Source organism: Notothenia rossii (genome assembly GCF_949606895.1).
Source record: "Notothenia rossii genome assembly, chromosome: 1".
Taxonomy (NCBI): Eukaryota; Metazoa; Chordata; class Actinopteri; order Perciformes; family Nototheniidae; genus Notothenia; species Notothenia rossii.
In genome coordinates, this window is record NC_136912.1 from 51,326,175 (window position 1) to 51,344,594 (window position 18,420).

General features: G+C 38.5%; 1 protein-coding gene across 1 annotated transcript in view; it reads right to left on the reverse strand.

The window, feature by feature from the left end:
* Positions 1 to 8,131: 8,131 nt before the first annotated feature.
* LOC307019178 (glutamate receptor 2-like) overlaps positions 8,132 to 18,420 on the reverse strand; it is a 173,208-nt gene continuing 162,919 nt past the window's right edge. The window contains exon 14 of the mRNA XM_079649845.1: positions 8,132 to 10,826. Coding sequence (XP_079505971.1) covers positions 10,692 to 10,826 — 135 coding nt within the window. The 3' untranslated portion in view covers positions 8,132 to 10,691. The remainder of the gene's footprint in view (positions 10,827 to 18,420) is intronic.

Sequence of the window (18,420 nt, forward strand, 5' to 3'; positions counted from 1 at the left end):
ATTACAACAAACAAAGAACATAATGACATTTTTTAAAAACAGATTTTTAAGTAATAATTATATGTTTAACGAACCAATGAACAAAATTATATATTATGCAAAAATTATAAAATACAATACACAAATATTATAATAAAATGTGGTGCCTGATGTGCTACCATCCAAAACCCCATGTATAAACAAGAAAACAGCATTAAATAAGCGTTCTCTAGTGACCACAATGCATGAAAGGTTTTTTTTTTTTAAATGTGCAATTACAAAAAAACTATGTAATAACACTACAATGACACTATTTGAGTTTTATGTGCATTCAACTGCATTTGAAAATCGAACATACAATTTAGTGTCAAAACATTGGCAAAAAAACAAAACAGTTGTAATAATAAATAAGCTATATAATTGCATTAACAATAACAAGAGCACTTATAATTTAGTGTGACACATGTGCTTGTCCTTTACTGAGGATCTTGGTCATCCTTGGTGGCAGAGAGGACACAGCAGTGATCAGACTCTTTTCCAGGCCCAGTCTGTTTCTTTGCTTTGTTTTGATCAGAGTCATTGCAGAGAAGGAGGCCTCACACAAATGTGGATCCAAAGGGCAGTATGCTCCAAAGCTGTTTTTCCCAGATCAGGATGCTCCTTTATGTGAACATAACCAATAACCTACCATAGCCAATAACAAATAAATGTAACGTATTTTATTTGTGTTGTTCATTTACATCTTATTTTACCTATAGTTAACATTTATTTATGCATATTTTGTAATCTCTCCAGTCTGGTTTACTCTTACAGTATACATTGGAATGATTTCAAATCTGTTTATATTTATCCTAATAATTATAAAGGTGTGCCTCGGAAATATTTGTTTACATAAATTGTGACCAAACCATTTGAGACCCACTGAGATAACTTAGACTAAAGTGAACTATCTAAACACTCAGTCCTTTACCTCACTGAGCTGTAGTTATCAGCCTCAGTAGAGAGGTGAAGTCCCTCCCTTTCGGGTGGACCTCATGGGACCTTATTTCGGAAAAATTATGTATTGAAATCAATGGCGAGAGAAAACGTATCTTTCGATCCCGTTTGAATTGTGCCACGAATTACACATATGATGTTTGTCAATCTTAAAAAATCAATCATCATCATACCAGCAATGGGTCTTGCTTGTTCTTTCGCTTCCCGTCTGATGAAAGGATCAGAAGTGGCTGGATCAAGTTAGCTAACTAGCTAGTAGCAAGTACGTTAGTTAGCATCTTGCGTGGAGCCCCAGATCGAGGGAGATTATCAGTGGTCTTGTATGTCTTCCATTTTCTAATAATTACTCCCACAGTTGATTTCTTCACACCAAGCTGCTTACCTATTGCAGATTCAGTCTTCCCAGCCTGGTGCAGGTCTACAATTTTGTTTCTGGTGTCCTTTGACAGCTCTTTGGTCTTGGCCATAGTGGAGTTTGGAGTGTGACTGTTTGAGGTTGTGGACAGGTGTCTTTTATACTGATATCCAGATAAGATCCAATCTTCCTATTCCAATCCCCAAAAACTATTTTCCATCTTCTCCACCCTATTGGACCCCCCCAAAGCCCCTTCCCCCTCTTCCCTTTTGTCAAGCGACTTTGTTAACCACTTATTCGCTCTTCTTTTTCTGACTCACCTTTACTCACCGCCAGGGATTTTGGGCCCCATGAAAATATATCACATTGGGCCCCACCACCAGGCACAGGCCACTTTGTTTATAAATTACCTCGAGGGCCGTACCAAATGGTCTAGCGGTCCGTATATGGCCCGGGGGCCGGAGCTTCCCCACCCCTGCTTTAATATAATAATAACATTAGTATTAATATCATAACCAAAATGTTGGTGATCAACATTTTGTTTACAGACTGATCACTCAATGCTTCAAACTGTCCATCATCCTAAATAGACTAAAAGCAGTTTCTTGTTTTATATAGATCATTGGCTATGTGGGAAAATACTGTGTTTGAAATGTATAATTTAAATTAGATGTTAGCTTTTTGTTATATATATATTGTATTCCAGTCTCCCTTCAGATATGTTAAGTGGCATTTCATTCAACACAATGCTGCTCACCTCCTTCAGTTGGAAGAAAAGCTGGTTCTGTCCTTTCCCCGCTCAGAGACCCAGGTCGTCGCACGCATCTCTGCTTGTCTAGCTGACATCTCTCAGTGGATGTCTGCTCATCACCTCAAGCTCAACCTTGACAAGACTGAACTGCTTTTCCTTCCGGGAAAAGATTGTCCCACTCTTGACCTAACAATCAGAATCGGCACCTCGATTGTTTCCCCGACTCAGACTGCAAGGAATCTAGGTGTGACCCTCGATAACAAACTGTCCTTCACTGCAAATATAGCTGCTACAACCCGCTGCTGCAGATACACTCTTTACAACATCAGGACGATACGTCCCCAGCTGACCCAGAAAGCGACGCAGGTTCTGGTCCAGGCTTTCGTCATCTCACGCCTAGACTACTGCAACTCCCTCCTGACTGGTCTACCTGCATGTGCCATCCGACCTCTGCAGCTCATCCAGAATGCAGCGGCTCGCAGCTCGTTTGGTCTTCAACCTTCCTAAATTCTCCCACACCACGCCGCTCCTCCGCTCCCTTCACTGGCTTCCGGTAACTGCTAGAATCCACTTCAAGACACTGGTACTCGCGTACCATGCTGCGAATGGATCTGGCCCTTCCTACATCCAGGACATAGTTAAACCGTACACCCCAGCACGTGCACTCCGCTCTGCATCAGCCAAACAGCTCGCTGCACCCGCACTGTGAGGGGGACCCAAGTTCCCATCAGCAAAAAAACGTGGGTTTGCTATCCTGGCTCCAAAATGGTGGAATGAGCTCCCCATTGACATCAGGACAGCAGAAAGCTTACACATCTTCCGGCGCAGACTGAAAACTCATCTCTTTTGACTCCACTTCGAGCGATAGAATTATTAACAAAGCACTTATATACTAATAAAGGGCTGGCTTATCTAAAGCCAGTTGAGTAGCACTTGAAATGTTTGGCTCTATGAAACCTGATGTACTTATATGATTCTGTTTTCTTCAAGTTTGTACTTTGTTGGTCGAACGCACTTATTGTAAGTCGCTTTGGATAAAATCGTCAGCTAAATGCAATGTAATGTAATGATAACGAGTTCAAACAAGTGCCATTAATACAGTTAACAAGTGGAGGACAGAGGAGGCTCTTAAAGAAGAAGTTACAGGTCTGTGAGAGCCAGAAATCTTGTTTGTTTGTAGGTGACCAAAAAACATATTTTCCACCATAATTTGCAAATAAATTCTTTAAAAATCAGACAATGTGATTTTCTGGATTTTTTTTCTCATTTTGTCTCTCATAGTGATGAAAATTACAGGCCTTTCTCATCTTTTTAAGTGGGAGAACTTGCAAAATTGGTGGCTGACTAAATACTTTTTTGCCCACTTATATACTAATAAAGGACTGGCTTATCTAAAGCCAGTTGAGTAGCACTTGAAATGTTTTAGCTCTATGAAACCTGAAGTACTTATATGATTCTGCTAAATGCAATGTAATGTAATGTAATGTAAGATGATCGATGGCTATGCCATATTTGCCTCTGAACCTTGACAAGTGCATGTTTCAGGCATGTCACAGACATAAGACCAGCTGTTAAATAAAGCTCTTCTGACATTAGCTGGCATGTGGGTATATATCAATGCTGCCCATTATGGGCACAAGCAATTTTCACCCATTTATTAATTCTATGTTTAAATTTGAGTGTTTCCTATCCCCTAAACCTCCAGGGATGTACACAGTTTAATACTGGCAACTTCTTATTATGGGAAATACGAAAACGTCTTTTAAAACTACAATTCCCAGTCGAGACGTGCCATAGAGCATGTTGCAAAACACACAATAGCCAGCATGTGTAGTTCTGGGGGCGGGGTGGACCCGTTCAAATCCAGTTTTGGACAGTCGGCCGTGGTTCCATTCCATTTCAAAGTGTTGTTCGACGCTCGGCGTAACCCTCTGCGCACACTCAAACATCCAATCACAGAGCTTGAGAACTATCACAGGGTTTGTCAAGCGAAGCGGAGAGAATACTTACTTCAGGGTGTAAAATTCTCTAAAGCAACTACTATAAGCTGCTCCGACCCTCGGTCCTGACGGACCCCAACTTGTGTTTATTAATCAAACAAATAAATAAACACAAGGATAATTATGTGTTATTGTTGAGTAAATAACAGTGTGTAGTTTAGAAAAGAATACAAAATTAGAAGGAAAAAACGATGAAACAATACAGATTTCAGTATTCTGAGCCCCTAGTCTCCATAAATGACGGCAACAGAAGTCCTATATCATTCAATTAAAATAAAGAAGTGCAAACAATAAGTGTGGCTTGATATTGAGTAAGAAAAAGGTTGATAAACGCTGTGAGAATGGATCTGCGGAGAGCATTTCGCCGCGATCCCAACTCCTCTATTACCAACGTTCAGGGAGCTTTATGCAAGTCAATGGGGCGCCCTGCCTGTTGAAAACTGACTTTTAAGGGGTACCCTGTACATAATAGAGTGACGGGGAGGGGCCCTGACCGTCCGTCAATATGTGACGGGTTGGGAGTGAGAACGTGTTGGTCTCACTGGGGCTCTGCCTCTTTCTGCTGCAGTTCTCTCTTCCGCCTTTGTGTGTGTGTGTGTGTGTGTGTGTGTGTGTGTGTGTGTGTGTGTGTGTGTGTGTGTGTGTGTGTGTGTGTGTGTGTGTGTGTGTGTGTGTGTGTGTGTGTGTGTGTGTGTGTGTGTGTGTGTGTGTGTGTGTGTGTGTGTGTGTGTGTGTGTGTGGATGAAGAATAAGAAGAAATAGAGGTAGAAAAATAAGTAGTAGAAGAAGAAATACGCTACAGGCACAACACATAACATATTAACGTGTGTGTCGCACTCGCGAGTCGCTGGCTGCTGCTGTCCTGCCCTGCTGGCTGCTGTCAGTCAGTGCAGCTTGATAATCGGCGTTCGAGTCTCGAGGAGGATAGCAGTGGAGAGAGAAGAAAAGAGCGCATGTACTTGTGTTCGTCCTCTCTGCACATCGTTTTTGATGAAATTGACGAATAGAGGAGAGGGAAAAAAAAGTATAAAAGTATCGATCCTATTGGCTCTAGTATCGATATTTTGAAACGTAACGTAATATCGGAAATATCGATATTTTGGGATTGATTCCGCCCACCCCTATTGCAAATCCTTTGCTTGCAATAACTGCATAAAGCCTGCGACCCATTGACATCACCAAACTTTTGCATTCTTCTTTTGTGATGCTTTTCCAGGCTTTCACCGCAGCCTCTTTCAGTTGTTGTTTGTTTTGGGGGGGTTCTCCCTTCAGGCTCGTCTTTAGCAGGTAAAATGCACGCTCAAAAGGGTTTACGTCTGGAGATTGACTTGGCCAGTCTAACCTGACCTTCCACTTATTTTCCCTGATAAACTCCTTGGTTGTTTGGGAAGTTTCTTTTGGGTCCTTGTCTTACTGCACGATGAAGAATCTCCCGATCGGTTTGGGATCTCTCTTTAAATTGGCAGACAAAAATTGTCTGTCGACTTCTAATTTCATTATGCTGCTGTCATCATCAATGAAGATTGAGCATGAGCCCGTGCAGAAGAAGCCATCCAAGCCCAAGCCATGACATCACCTCCACCATGTTTCACAGAAGAGTTTTGTGTGTTTGGGATTATGAGCAGATCCTTTCTTTTTCCACAAGTTATCCTTTCCATCACTTTCGTAAAGGTTAATCTTTGTCTCATCAATCCATACTTGTCCCAGAATCTTTGAGCCTCGTCTCTGTACTTTTTGGCAAATTCAAATCTGGCCTTCATATTCTTATTGCAAATGAGTGCTTTGCATCTTCTGGTGTAGCCTCTGTACTTTTGTTCCCAAAGTCTTCTGCTAACCGGGGATTGTGATACCTTCACTCCTGCCCTCTGGAGGTTGTTGGTGATGGTTTCTTTACAGTTCTCACAATGTTTCTGTCATCAACTGCTGATGTTTTCCTTGGTCAACCAGTTTGAAGTCTGTTGCTCAGTATACCAGTGCTTGCTTTCTTCTTAAGGACATTCTAAATGGTTGTACTGGCTATGGCCAAGGCTCTGATGGATTTTCCATCTGCTCTCAGTTTCAAAATTGCTTGCTTTTCTCCCATAGGCAGCGCTAATCTTCATGTTGGGTACACCGTTTTTCAAACAATGATAATTTGAAAAGCAAAGAAGAATAGAGGTAAGTTCAGCGCATCTTTGAATTCCCAGTCCTCAAACTTTAATATGATTCAGGTTTAAAATCTAAAGCATATCATAAAATATCAGAGAAGTAGTGTATAACAGGTGAGAAAATCTAGAGTGCATTTGTTCACATTCTGATGAAGCGTGTAGTAGAATCCAGGTTAGATGTTTTTACAAACTGTTCACAATTGTGCATTTGGAGACTGGAGAACGGTTTGGATACGTTTAATCACAAAAATATGTTAGAAGTTAGGAAACGAGCAAGATAACAAGAAAACAGCAACAAGCTAATGTTTGGGAAATGCAAGTGGGATGGAAATATAACAAGTCCTCCAACTCATACGACCAAATAGGTTGATTGTTCAGCAGCTTATTACTACATGTAGTCACGTTTTAAAGTTTAGCAACTCTATTGGTCATGTAAGAAACAACAATTTGCGGCAATTGCAAACGCTCCGAAGGGTCGTATATTCACAAATAACCCTCTCTGGAAAATCCTAAATTGTAGAATAGTTTGGCCATTACAATGCTTTTTGATTAGATTCCTAGCGAGAAGTGTATATTGTACTTTTAGAATCCACGTCAAGTGGATGTGTAGGATCTATAGTTTGATAGATATTACGAAGATTATTTGAGGTCTTGCCAGGAGAACGTGTATGTCTTTCCCCCTATGTAAAGTTAGCGTCAACCCTCACGGGGTGAAAACAATATTTCCAAAGTTTTCATAATAAAACCGTATTCCCCTCACTGTCAAATGATTTTACAGTGATATCTGCCATACTCATCCACTAAAACACATCAGTTTATGTGATTACATGACATGAATTGGTTTAAATTGTGTACACTGCTTTTCCCATAGGTTTTTCCCTTTCGATTCTGTGAGACGCATTTCCTTTTTCAGAGGTTTTTAATACATACTCAGCTATCGTTAAAGCTCGGTGATTAGATGTTTTAGCCGCAATGCACGTTGGGATATAGTGTTTATGCAATGTGAAATCCGAAAACATTAAAAAAATGTTTTAGAATAATACTTTATTCCGAGTGTTCTTGCTTTTCTCTTTGAAAGTCATCACATAACGGCATTGTAATACACGGTTTGGCTGCATTACATATTACAGATCTGCCGTAGTTCTTTATTTATAGAGCCCTGATGAGAAGACCTTTGGACAAACTGGAAGAAATGCCGCCGAAACTGAATATGTGACGTGGATAATAAATATATCAACAATTAAACAACATCTTCAATTTCTCTTCACACAATACGTCTCCTTGCAGTATCAATAGTAATTCGGCTGACTTTTATATTTGATCTAATTGGTAGATAGGCTATATTTACACCATAACGGTGCACAGCTGATAGAAAAGGACTTGTCGTTTTTAAAGATATTACTGATTTTCTTTGAATTAAAGAATGTAAATACTGAGATGAGAGAATAGTCAGGGGATTTGGGTGATGGGAGACACATCTATGGAATGACGGATATACCTCAGATATTAATGTGTAGAACTACAATATGTGAAATAATATAGCAATATCCTGTAAAGTTAGCTGAAAACATGAATAAAACTACACATCTACAAGTATAACTTATATATATATATATAATTGTCCTACACTAATAATATAAAGTTATTATGGCATTGTATGCTGTATGTTATGTTGTTATTGAATATGTTATATTTGATGAAAACATTTAAATATTAAGAGTAGCCTACATACAAAATAGGGGGAAAGTAGAAGGTCAATGATAGAAATATAGAATAGAAAATATCAAGAAGATACTGTAGTGATCTCTACAATAGAACAGCTAGTGCAGGACATCCAAAGATATTAATTCAGGAGAGGCTGAAATATAAAATGGACAGTAATATCTCTTATCAGTCAAACACCTTCTCCGTACACGCATTTTATTAACACTTTCATATCACACTCTTTATTCCTTAAAGACAGTCATAATTCATATGACCACTAAAGATCATTGTCAACATAAACAAGTCATTTTAAACAAAAGACAAATGCAATGGGTTCAAATCTCAGGACTCATGTCTTATGTTATATGAGTCTGTGTGTTTCTCTGGAAAAACATTTTGAGGGCAGGCAAGTTTAATATATACTGAAACAGTCAGATCACAAAGAAACGAAATACTATGTGGTTATACTCATATGTCAAAAAATACCCACAACTTTATGTTGGATTTTCGGGGTATCCATCCCAAATCTTAATTTACTTTGGTGAAAAGCAACTACCAAGAAAGTGATGAGGGATAATTTCCACATCTCTATCAGTGTTTGATAACACCACCATGGAAATCTCATGATATTGACCACATGTGGTCATTGCAAAAATGATATGCGTCTAAGATATGAAATGTCAGAAGAACCTTGACATTTTCAGCTTCTCTCAAACCAGACGTTCTCAACATTTTGAATGTTGTGGGAGAAGTTAACCAGCTCGCCTCTAACTAATAGCATTAATAACGGCCTCCTGGTGAAAGCAAAATAGCACACTTGAGTTCTTAAAAACATACACTATACATAACAAGAATCACATTATTACTGCAATTAAGTAGTTGATATTATTCTTATTACTATTATTATTAAACATTAAAATGCAGCCAGGCTCAAAGCTTCCGGCTGTCAATTTATCGTAAAGAAAAAACTCAGTGACATGCAAACGTTTTTCTTCATCCTCTCTTCGGCTTCCTCGTCTTTGATGCCATCATCAATGCAGTATGTTTATTAAAAGGAAGGACTTTTTCACAGTTTATTGTCCATCTCACAGCAGTGAGAGCTCCCATTGGCTCAGGTTTCAGTATCAGCAGCTGCCATTGGCTGAGCATGGAGAGCTCTGATTGGTTCTCAGTCTGTTTGGCACATTATCCAGTTGGCTTTAGAACTCAATTGACAATAATATGTGCATGTGCACGTGCAAATGTTAGGGTAGAAGTGTGTATGTGCTGAGGTATTTCAGTGTGTAGTGGGGTTGTGTATAGCTGATTAGGATCTGTATTGTGAGCTGACCTATAGACAGGGGTGAGCAGGATCTTTTAAAATTGTATTTGAAGCACCATATTTATATGAACATATATACTGTATATATATATATATATAATATATATCTTTTGATAACACTGAACAGATAATTTGTCCTTTTTTTATTCCGCAAGCTGTTCCACCATTATCCATCCTCTAAGCTCGTATAACCAGGGACCAGCTGTAACTGAGTCTCAGCCTTTTCAAGCCCCTCGCTATATTGGGGCTTATTGCCCCAAGTAAAATATACTTGAAATGGTCTGCAAATGTAACTCACAGAATCATAACTGATATTTGAATTATGCACATATCTGCAGTCACTGTGCCTAGCTGGGCTGTGAGCCAAGCCCCTCATGAGGACTGAGCAGCTTGGCTGGAGAATACAACATGTGGCCCTTTGAAAGCTTGCAAAGTCAAATGTACCACAGAGACAACAGCCACAGTGAAAGAACATACACATAACCCAAACTGTGTCTGGCCATTAGCTGATGTAGCGCTCTGCAACACTAGACTAAAGCCCTGTCCTGGGGTCAAGCTGTCCTCCCTGCTGGACAACGTGTCAGTGGTCCAAACTTATACATTTTAGGATTGTAGGCTTTGTTTCCGTCCATCCCTGTGTATAGTCTATGTACAATACCTGTGTGTGTGTGTGTGTGTGTGTGTGTGTGTGTGTGTGTGTGTGTGTGTGTGTGTGTGTGTGTGTGTGTGTGTGTGTGTGTGTGTGTGTGTGTGTGTGTGTGTGTGTGTGTGTGTGTGTGTGTGTGTGTGTGTGTGTGTGTTTATCAGTCCATGCATCCCTTGGGTTTGGTAAAAGACTACTAATTAGGAATTTTCAGGCAGAATTAAGAAAAACAATTAAGAACAATAACACCATTATCATAATCTGTTATTACATTTACTATTATTTCATGGATGTGATTTTTTCAGGGCATCCGTCTTTGTTCAAAGCACTTTAACCAAGACTCTTTTTTTATACACACAATTCCTGATCACATCCCTGATTAATCTTGTTATTGCATTAACGTCAGCATCACTGTTGTCCTACGTGGCAAAAATCTACGAAACAATGATGTGTTTGTTTAAAAAACTGTCCACTGTGCTTAATAGTTTTTTTATGAATTATAAATGACCAGCCATCTTTTTGCTGATGGTTCAGTGATTCACTTTGTAGGTTGGCAGGTCTTTTCTAAAACCTGACAGCCAGTGGTGGGGGGACAACTTGTGTCCAGTCTTTGTAGGCGAAAAAATAAATAGTAAGATCAGGAGTCCTCAGCATGATATGATTGGGAAACTCCAGATTGAAAATCAGTGTAGATCAGTGGTAATTGGTCACCAACGGCGATGACAAGCATTTCCACTCACTGTCAGAGGGCAGGAGGATGTGTGGTGCGGCTGTAAGGCACTGGCATGGGTCAGGTCAGGACAGGTCAGTCATGCTGAGGCTCATGGGTAATCCTGGACGGAGGTAAGCCACCGGGACACGGCCATTCTCACCGGTCGATCCTGTGATGGATAGACGAGCTTTGGAGCGCATCGCATCTGTGAATTTCATCTGTACAACAACAAAAAGGTTTTAATCATGAAACCCAAACAACAACTACCTAGAAAATACTTTCTAACACAACACTTACCCTAAAGGAATGGTTCATTGTTTTAGGAAATGTGCTTATTTACTTTTTTTACAAGAGAAGATTTATATCAATCTCATGTCTGGAAGAAATTTAAAAACTGGTTTCAGTGATAGCGTTTTTCCTAAAATCCTGAACAATTCCTTAAAATGATTATCAACCTCATGTGATTGAAATGCATTGTGGTGTGGACTGTAACGTAGAAAATAATTGTAACTTATCTTGAATGTGGAATTAAATGTATTATTTGAAAAGCAATCTTGCATTTTCTTTAAAGACTAAAACTTATTTTTCTTAATAGACTTGAATATTTTTACAGTGTCCCCCTTCCAAAGTCTCTGCAGTATACTCCTGACACTGGTTTTTATTATTACTATATTATCGCATTTATTCTGCATTTAATATTAGTAAACTTTGAATAGGGAATAGAGAATGTAACATAACCTCTGTTTGCAGCCTAGGGGAACAGGCTGTTGTTATGTAAACTAAAAAGAATCCCCCTTGGCCTACTGGTTCTAAAATGACCCAGTATTTTTGATCATGGCTTGATCAAAAATAATGTTTTTTACACAGTTTCTTCTTGTCCAAGTTTTTCATACTCACTGTGCACATGACAAACAGGCAGACTGAGTTAGGTTTACTACATTGAAGAGCATGTGCAAGCAGTACACTACTCGTTTTTTAACTTTTTAAAAACATGAGATTATACATGCATTGGCAAATTCTGGTCATTATTTCATTTCTGGATTAATGCCACCAGATTTTCCCTTTTGGCAGGTACCATTGACTTATTAATGTTGAACAAATCCTTTATTATGGCCTTTTTTATAGCTAGCTATGATTTTTTAAGAATATTTAATGTATGACTTACAACAAACTTTATACTAATGTGGTATGAATGTGAATAATGAATATGAATACATACAATGTTCTAGCAATGCACAAAAGAGACGGCCGTTTTATATAAAAAAACTGGAAAATTAGAGTGTTTTAAAAAGCTTCCACAAACAGGCCTTTCACAAATAAAGGTACAATTATTATTACAATTACGGTATCATCACAATTAATGTAAAGACATAATTCCAGAACTTTTTATATAAAATGAATCTCATCAACATTAAAAAATGTTTTCAACTTAACATTTTCCAAACATATTTTCCCTTTTGTTACCGCAATGTTTAACAGTGTCATTTTAGTGTTCCTTTCAAGACCTGGTCAGGGAAAGCTTTGGTCAGAAAGTATGTTGTCTCTGTGGCCACATATTGCTGCCTGCATTTTTTAATTCAAGCATTTAAAAATTAAGGACAGTTCTTAACAAAGAAATATTAAATAATCTTTCTTTGTTAAGAGCTGTCCTCAATGTTTTTTTTTTTTCACTAAAACACTGTACTTAAATGTGATTATTTATTCCCATTTTATCAACATTGACAACATAAAGTACTCATTCTAAAGACAGGAGCTCTGAAAGCAAAACTCAGTGTACTAAAACCTTGTTTATTATATATCATATCATATATAATATAAACAATTTCACAACATTCATCTGCAACTTATTTATCTATTATCTAATATATCATTCCAATAACTTGTATATAGACTCGTATTGCACTATTCCACTTTTTTTAGAACTATTTTTCTTTTGTATTACTTTTAATATAATATACTTTAATAGTGCTTTAATATTGTCTGTTTATCTGTATTATTGTGTGTTGCATTGTTGGAGAAGCCTGTGACCTAAGATTTTCAATGACATTACTCTTTAGTTAGTTTGACAATAAAGAACCTTGAACCTTGAACCTATCTTCATCTTATTAAATAACTAACGACTGTTTCATTATCTTTCCTGTTCATTGTGCTCTATGTAATTGTGTTTTTAGTAAAAATTGGGTTGAATTTGAAAAACTGGGTTCTTTGACTGATTACATTTCTCAGTTGAAAGAGTTTTGATGGATTGATGGCCTCAACAGCAGTTTTTCGTGTGCACTGATTAGAGCGGTGTGGCCCAGCAGCTTTAGTCAACTGAGCAATCAAGAAAAGTTTCCTTTTAAACCAGTATGTTCTTGAAGCGTCAGCTTTAATGTCAGACGATGACAGACAAGGGAGTCTTATGGGAGGGGAGGTGGTGGGAATCAAACTCAGACTTGGCAAAATATCTTTTGAGCTGTCTTTTCACTCTCCTCATCTAGACGTGAACTCTTTGTTCCTGTTCAGTTTTCTTCTTGAAGATATTATAAATGTATACCTTTCTGCTCCCATCTTTCCACCTAGCTCCACTCCCACTTAATACTTTGTCACAGGAGGCCTGTGGAACTGCCGCTCTGCTACTTGAAATATTGAGTTCAGGGGCCTCATTTATAACGCCGTGCGTAGGATTCACGTGGGAAGGTTGCTTACGTAGTAGAAATCCAAAAAATAGGTAGGCTACAGATATTTTCCGACATTTTCCGATTCACCAAACATTGCGTACCGGCGAGGAAAGTGCTTACGGCACTTCCTATGCCGGTTTCCCTTTATAAATCACAATCGACTCGAAATACGGTGCAGCTTTTGCGGGCTTCACGTAACGCGCATATTTGCCGATAAATAGTCAAAGAAACGCCCATTCATTCATTTTGACTGACTTTATGAAGAAGATCGCAGGAAAAGACGACAGAACAGCTAAAAAAGACATCTCACACCGTGTCAGATTTTGGTTATTTTTTAAAATCGTATTGTTTGGTGGATGCAGTGTGAACCAGAGTAGCAGCATGGAGGTCGGATCGTCACCAAAATAAATAAATAAGTGGTCCGAAAAAGGTTAATGACAAAAATAAATACACATAGCCTTCCTCAGGCAGTGTGTTTGTACCGGGGACCTTGATGAGAAACTCTAAGAAATGATCGGGGAATCCCTCCGGAGTGGAGTCATGACGACTAGATCTGAATTATTTTTTTGTATTTGGTGGTTTGTGTCCCAGCTGTCGATCAGCTGTGCGCAGCGTCTCCACTGCAGCCTGTGCATCTCAACCCCCTCCCCGCTGGAACTCTATATCCACCAGCTAAAGGAAATACAACTTGTGTTGCGTTATATTAGCTGTACAATTTACCACATATAGTGTTCTTAGTTTCCATACCTCCCGTGTTTTACGAGCGACTTATCAAGTCTTGGCAAGCGGCATAAAACACGATTAAACGTGATAGTAGCTTATATAAAACCATGCTCGTATCTACAATGCAAAAACGGCGTCAGTTTTGATGTAATTCTGTCCTCCTGCTTACCGCATCATTTATGAGAAAACATTTCATAACATTATTCGAGGTGGTTTTAAATAACATATCCGTATTTATTTATTTCTCCAATTTATGTTTTTGTGTGCACTGAGGAGTCTCAAACAGGCATTTGTTAAATCATTTTAAGATTGGCTTTAATCAATTTGTAAAAATGAATTCTTCATATATGATAAATGAGAGGTAACATTTTATTTATGGTATTATTCCCACATATTTCTCTCCATTCTTCCTTCTGCCAACGGTGTCGCAGTTTTTCGTCTCTCCCATTTTTGTGCTTAGTGCGTGCACGTGGGTTAGAGTTTGTTCAAAGTATATTTCTCACAAGAATTCTGCCTGTGTTCTGGATTAAAATCATGGCAGATCGCCAAAGAAGCACTGAAAACCCTGTTTCTATTTCCAACATCCCGTCTTTGTGGAGCGTTTTTTTCCCCCGGTCTAAAGATTTTTTTCAGAAATCTATTGCCCAGCCCGCCTTCATATTTGTTTTTATGCCTGTTGTATCATTTTATTTCGTCATATCTATCCCTCACACCTTGAAGGCCCGTCCGTAAACTATTGTCTTACCGGTCCATGGCGCAAAAAAGGTTGGGGACTGCCGAGGACCTTATTACCTATTAACTATTGCTTACTAAATCGTTACCACATTTTTATTTTACATATTCTTTTAAATTGAGACCCATTCCTATGGCACATATACCCAACATGAGCTGCTAATGATCCCCGTTTAAAAAACATTTCACCAAGAAAAGAAGAGGGAGATGAGGAGAGTGAGATAGATATGAATATACAAAGCTAGCTTTAATGAGTGGGTGATCAGCAGATAGCAAACGTGCATAAGGTCAATTGTGGGGGGATGTTACAAATCAATGAACATAATTGCTTGATTGCTTGGAGTTTTGCATCATAGTAATACAATCTTTGATTATTATTTCATATGAATATAGCTGAAATGAACCCACTCACTGTGCAGCTCTTGAATGGTAAAGGGACTGTACTTACAGTCTTCTCGACCCCTCAAAGCGCTCTACATACTACCAGTCATTCACCCATTCACACCCAGCACCAATTGCTCTAGGAACTAACATTTATACACTCTCACACACCGTTGGCCATCGGGAGCATCTCAGGTGTTCAGCATCTTGCTCAAGGACACATTGACATGTTGACTGCAGGGCTGGGATCGAACCCACAACCTTCTGGTTGAGAGAAGACCGCACCTCCTCCCAGCCACAGTCCCACAGTTAATTTAAGATATTAGTTTTATTCTTCACCATTTTCTTACAAAATATATATATATATATGTTTCAGTAGAATATGGTATAAATCTATACATTTTGAAAAAGGAGGTAAAGAGAGAGACATAAATTACAACAACTTTTACTGAGGCCACTCAATGCAGCGAGATGTACTGTATAGGGATGTAACGATGCCAAAAACTCACGGTACGATAATATCGCGATAACAAGTCCACGGTACGGTATTTATCGCGATATTGAATAATAAAGGTAAGACATTTTTTTTTCATAATTTCTTTTTTTTCAATAAAACATTTTTTTACTCGGAAAATGTTTTTTCATTACATAATAAATCTGATTTTTACAGCATTTTTGTAGGATAGCAGTATTTTAAAGGGTCAAAAACAAAGTGACAGTAACAGACTGGAACAAGAAAACCAGTGTTTTTGTACCTACTAGTACTACCAAACAAAGTAAGCATTTTCTTTATGCCACTGCATCTCACAAATAAACAAGGACATTTAATAATCAGACCCTGCAATAAAATAAATCAAGTTTCACTTTAGTTTTTCAAGTAACTCAACTCAAACTCACTAGTCACTCACTCAGCATCATCAGACAGGTTTTGAGGAGAATGTCCACATTTCCAGGTATTTATAAGCTGGGATGTTTGGGCATTTACAATACAACTGCTCTGGAATAAACTCTCTCGCTTAGTACTGATGTTGCTGGGACACCAGTGGTCGCGTTAACCGAATATTTTATTTAACAATGACGGAAAAATCTGAAAGCAGTCTGTCATTTTGACAGATTAGAACAAACTCGGAACAGCGCCAACGTTTCCCCGCAGCCAGGCTCTGGTGTTATGCCGTGTTATGCATGCCCTCCAAAAGGAAATGATATAGTTTCCAAACCGTACTTTGCCGTACAGATCAATACATGTCTGGGAGGTCTTGCTTTACGCTGTGCGCGTCCCGCGAGGTGCATGCACACACGGCATAACACCGCCCCCCCCCCCCCCGTTGACAGTTCATGAGCATGCTCTATCGTGAACTTTTCAGACCCGACGGGTAATAAGGGATTATGACGGATATTTTACGATCCTGTCTTTCAAAATGACGGACAGCGAGAAAGTCTAACGCCAGGCTGATTGACATGGCGAGATATAAATATATGGTTGGTACTTGTCAATGTCTCTAGGTGTGTAAATGTAGCCCTGTAAATACGATGTCCTTTTGTGTTATCTGTTGTTTTATTTTCATGTTGTAACCTACTTGCTGCCATGTTGGACAGGTCTCTCTTGAAAAAGAGATCGATGATCTCAATGGGACCACCTGGTTAAATAAAGGTTTAAAAAAAAAAAAGTGTTTAAAATCTTTTTTTTTTAAATCGCGGTAGATTTAGTCAGTCTCACGACGGTATTGGGAAGTTTATTTACCGCGATATTCGGTATATCGTTACATCCCTAGCTGTAGCATTACAGGACCAAAGCATCATGAAGTATGGGCAAAAGTGAAGACACATTTGAGGCAGATGAAACCATTGAGGGCCATTGTTATGTTGTGAATGAGTATGAATTCTGGTTTACAGGAACTTCTAACATTATATTTTTGTTAAGGATACCTGGCCATGATGCCTGATACTGCTACATCATATACGTAACTCAATAAGCTTTGGGCTACTTTCCTTTTGAAATAATTTTTTATGAGTTTAGCTTTTGTTTGCTGAAGGAGAGAAACAATGTTCAATGCATGTAATATAGGAAATCACTTTGTTGTGAGGCTTGACTAAAATATGGTGGTGTACCTCATTCCTATCCTTAGGGGAACATAAATGATATTGATGGATACAAGTAGATTCAGTTAATTCACTCGGTAGAGAATAAGAGACATCTATACAAGCCAGTCTCCAACACTAATGCATTGTAGTCCAAGCAGAAACATCTTATTCAGAATTCTTATCAGAATTCTCTGAGTTTTTATCAGCTTTGGTTCTTAAAACAGATAAAGTAATTATCGTAGGTGACTTTAATATTCATGTTGACGATGATAAAAATAGCCTTACTGTTGCATTTAACTCTATATTAGATTCTGTTGGTTTCTGTCAGAGTGTAAATAAACCAACCCACTGCTATAATCACACTCTTGACCTTGTTCTGACTTATGGTATTGAAATTGAGCAACTATTAGTCGAACCGCATAATCCTGCTTTATCCGACCATTTCTTAGTAACTTTTGAAGTACTGTTACTAGACTACAAAGCATTAGCCAAAAGCTCCTGCAGCAGAAACCTATCTGTTAGTGCTATAGCCAAATTTAAGGAAGAGATTCCACCAATACTTAACTCGATAGCATGTCTGCATGTAGGGGAGGAAACTTATGCAAAATGTACACCACCCCAAATTGATCATGTTGTTGATAGTGCTACAGATGCGCTGCGAATAAAATTAGACTCTGTTGCTCCTTTGAAAAAGAAGAAAATAAAACAACATAGATTAGCTCCATGGCATAATGCCGAAACCCGCAAAATAAAGCAAAAGTCGAGACAACTTGAAAGGATATGGCGTTCCACTAAACTTGAAGAATCTCGTTTAATTTGGCATATTACTCTCAATGAATATAAGAAAGCACTGCGTAAAGCGAGAGCAGCATACTACTCTTCATTAATAGATGAGAATAAGAATAATGCAAGATTTCTTTTCAGCACTGTAGCCAGGCTGACAGAGAGCCACAGCTCGACTGAGCCTTCTATTCCCATAGCACTCAGTAGTAATGATTTTATGTGCTTTTTTAACGATAAAATTGTTACTCTTAGAAACAAAATCAATGACCTCTTGCCTTTGACCAGTATAGTGTTATCAACAGCTCCCGGAAACGTAAGTTCTAATAATATTACACTAGATAGTAAACTAGAATGCTTTTCAGCCATAAACCTTGAACAATTAAATTCAATGATTCTCTCTTCTAAACCATCAACGTGTATCTTAGACCCGATTCCAACTAAGCTGTTAAAA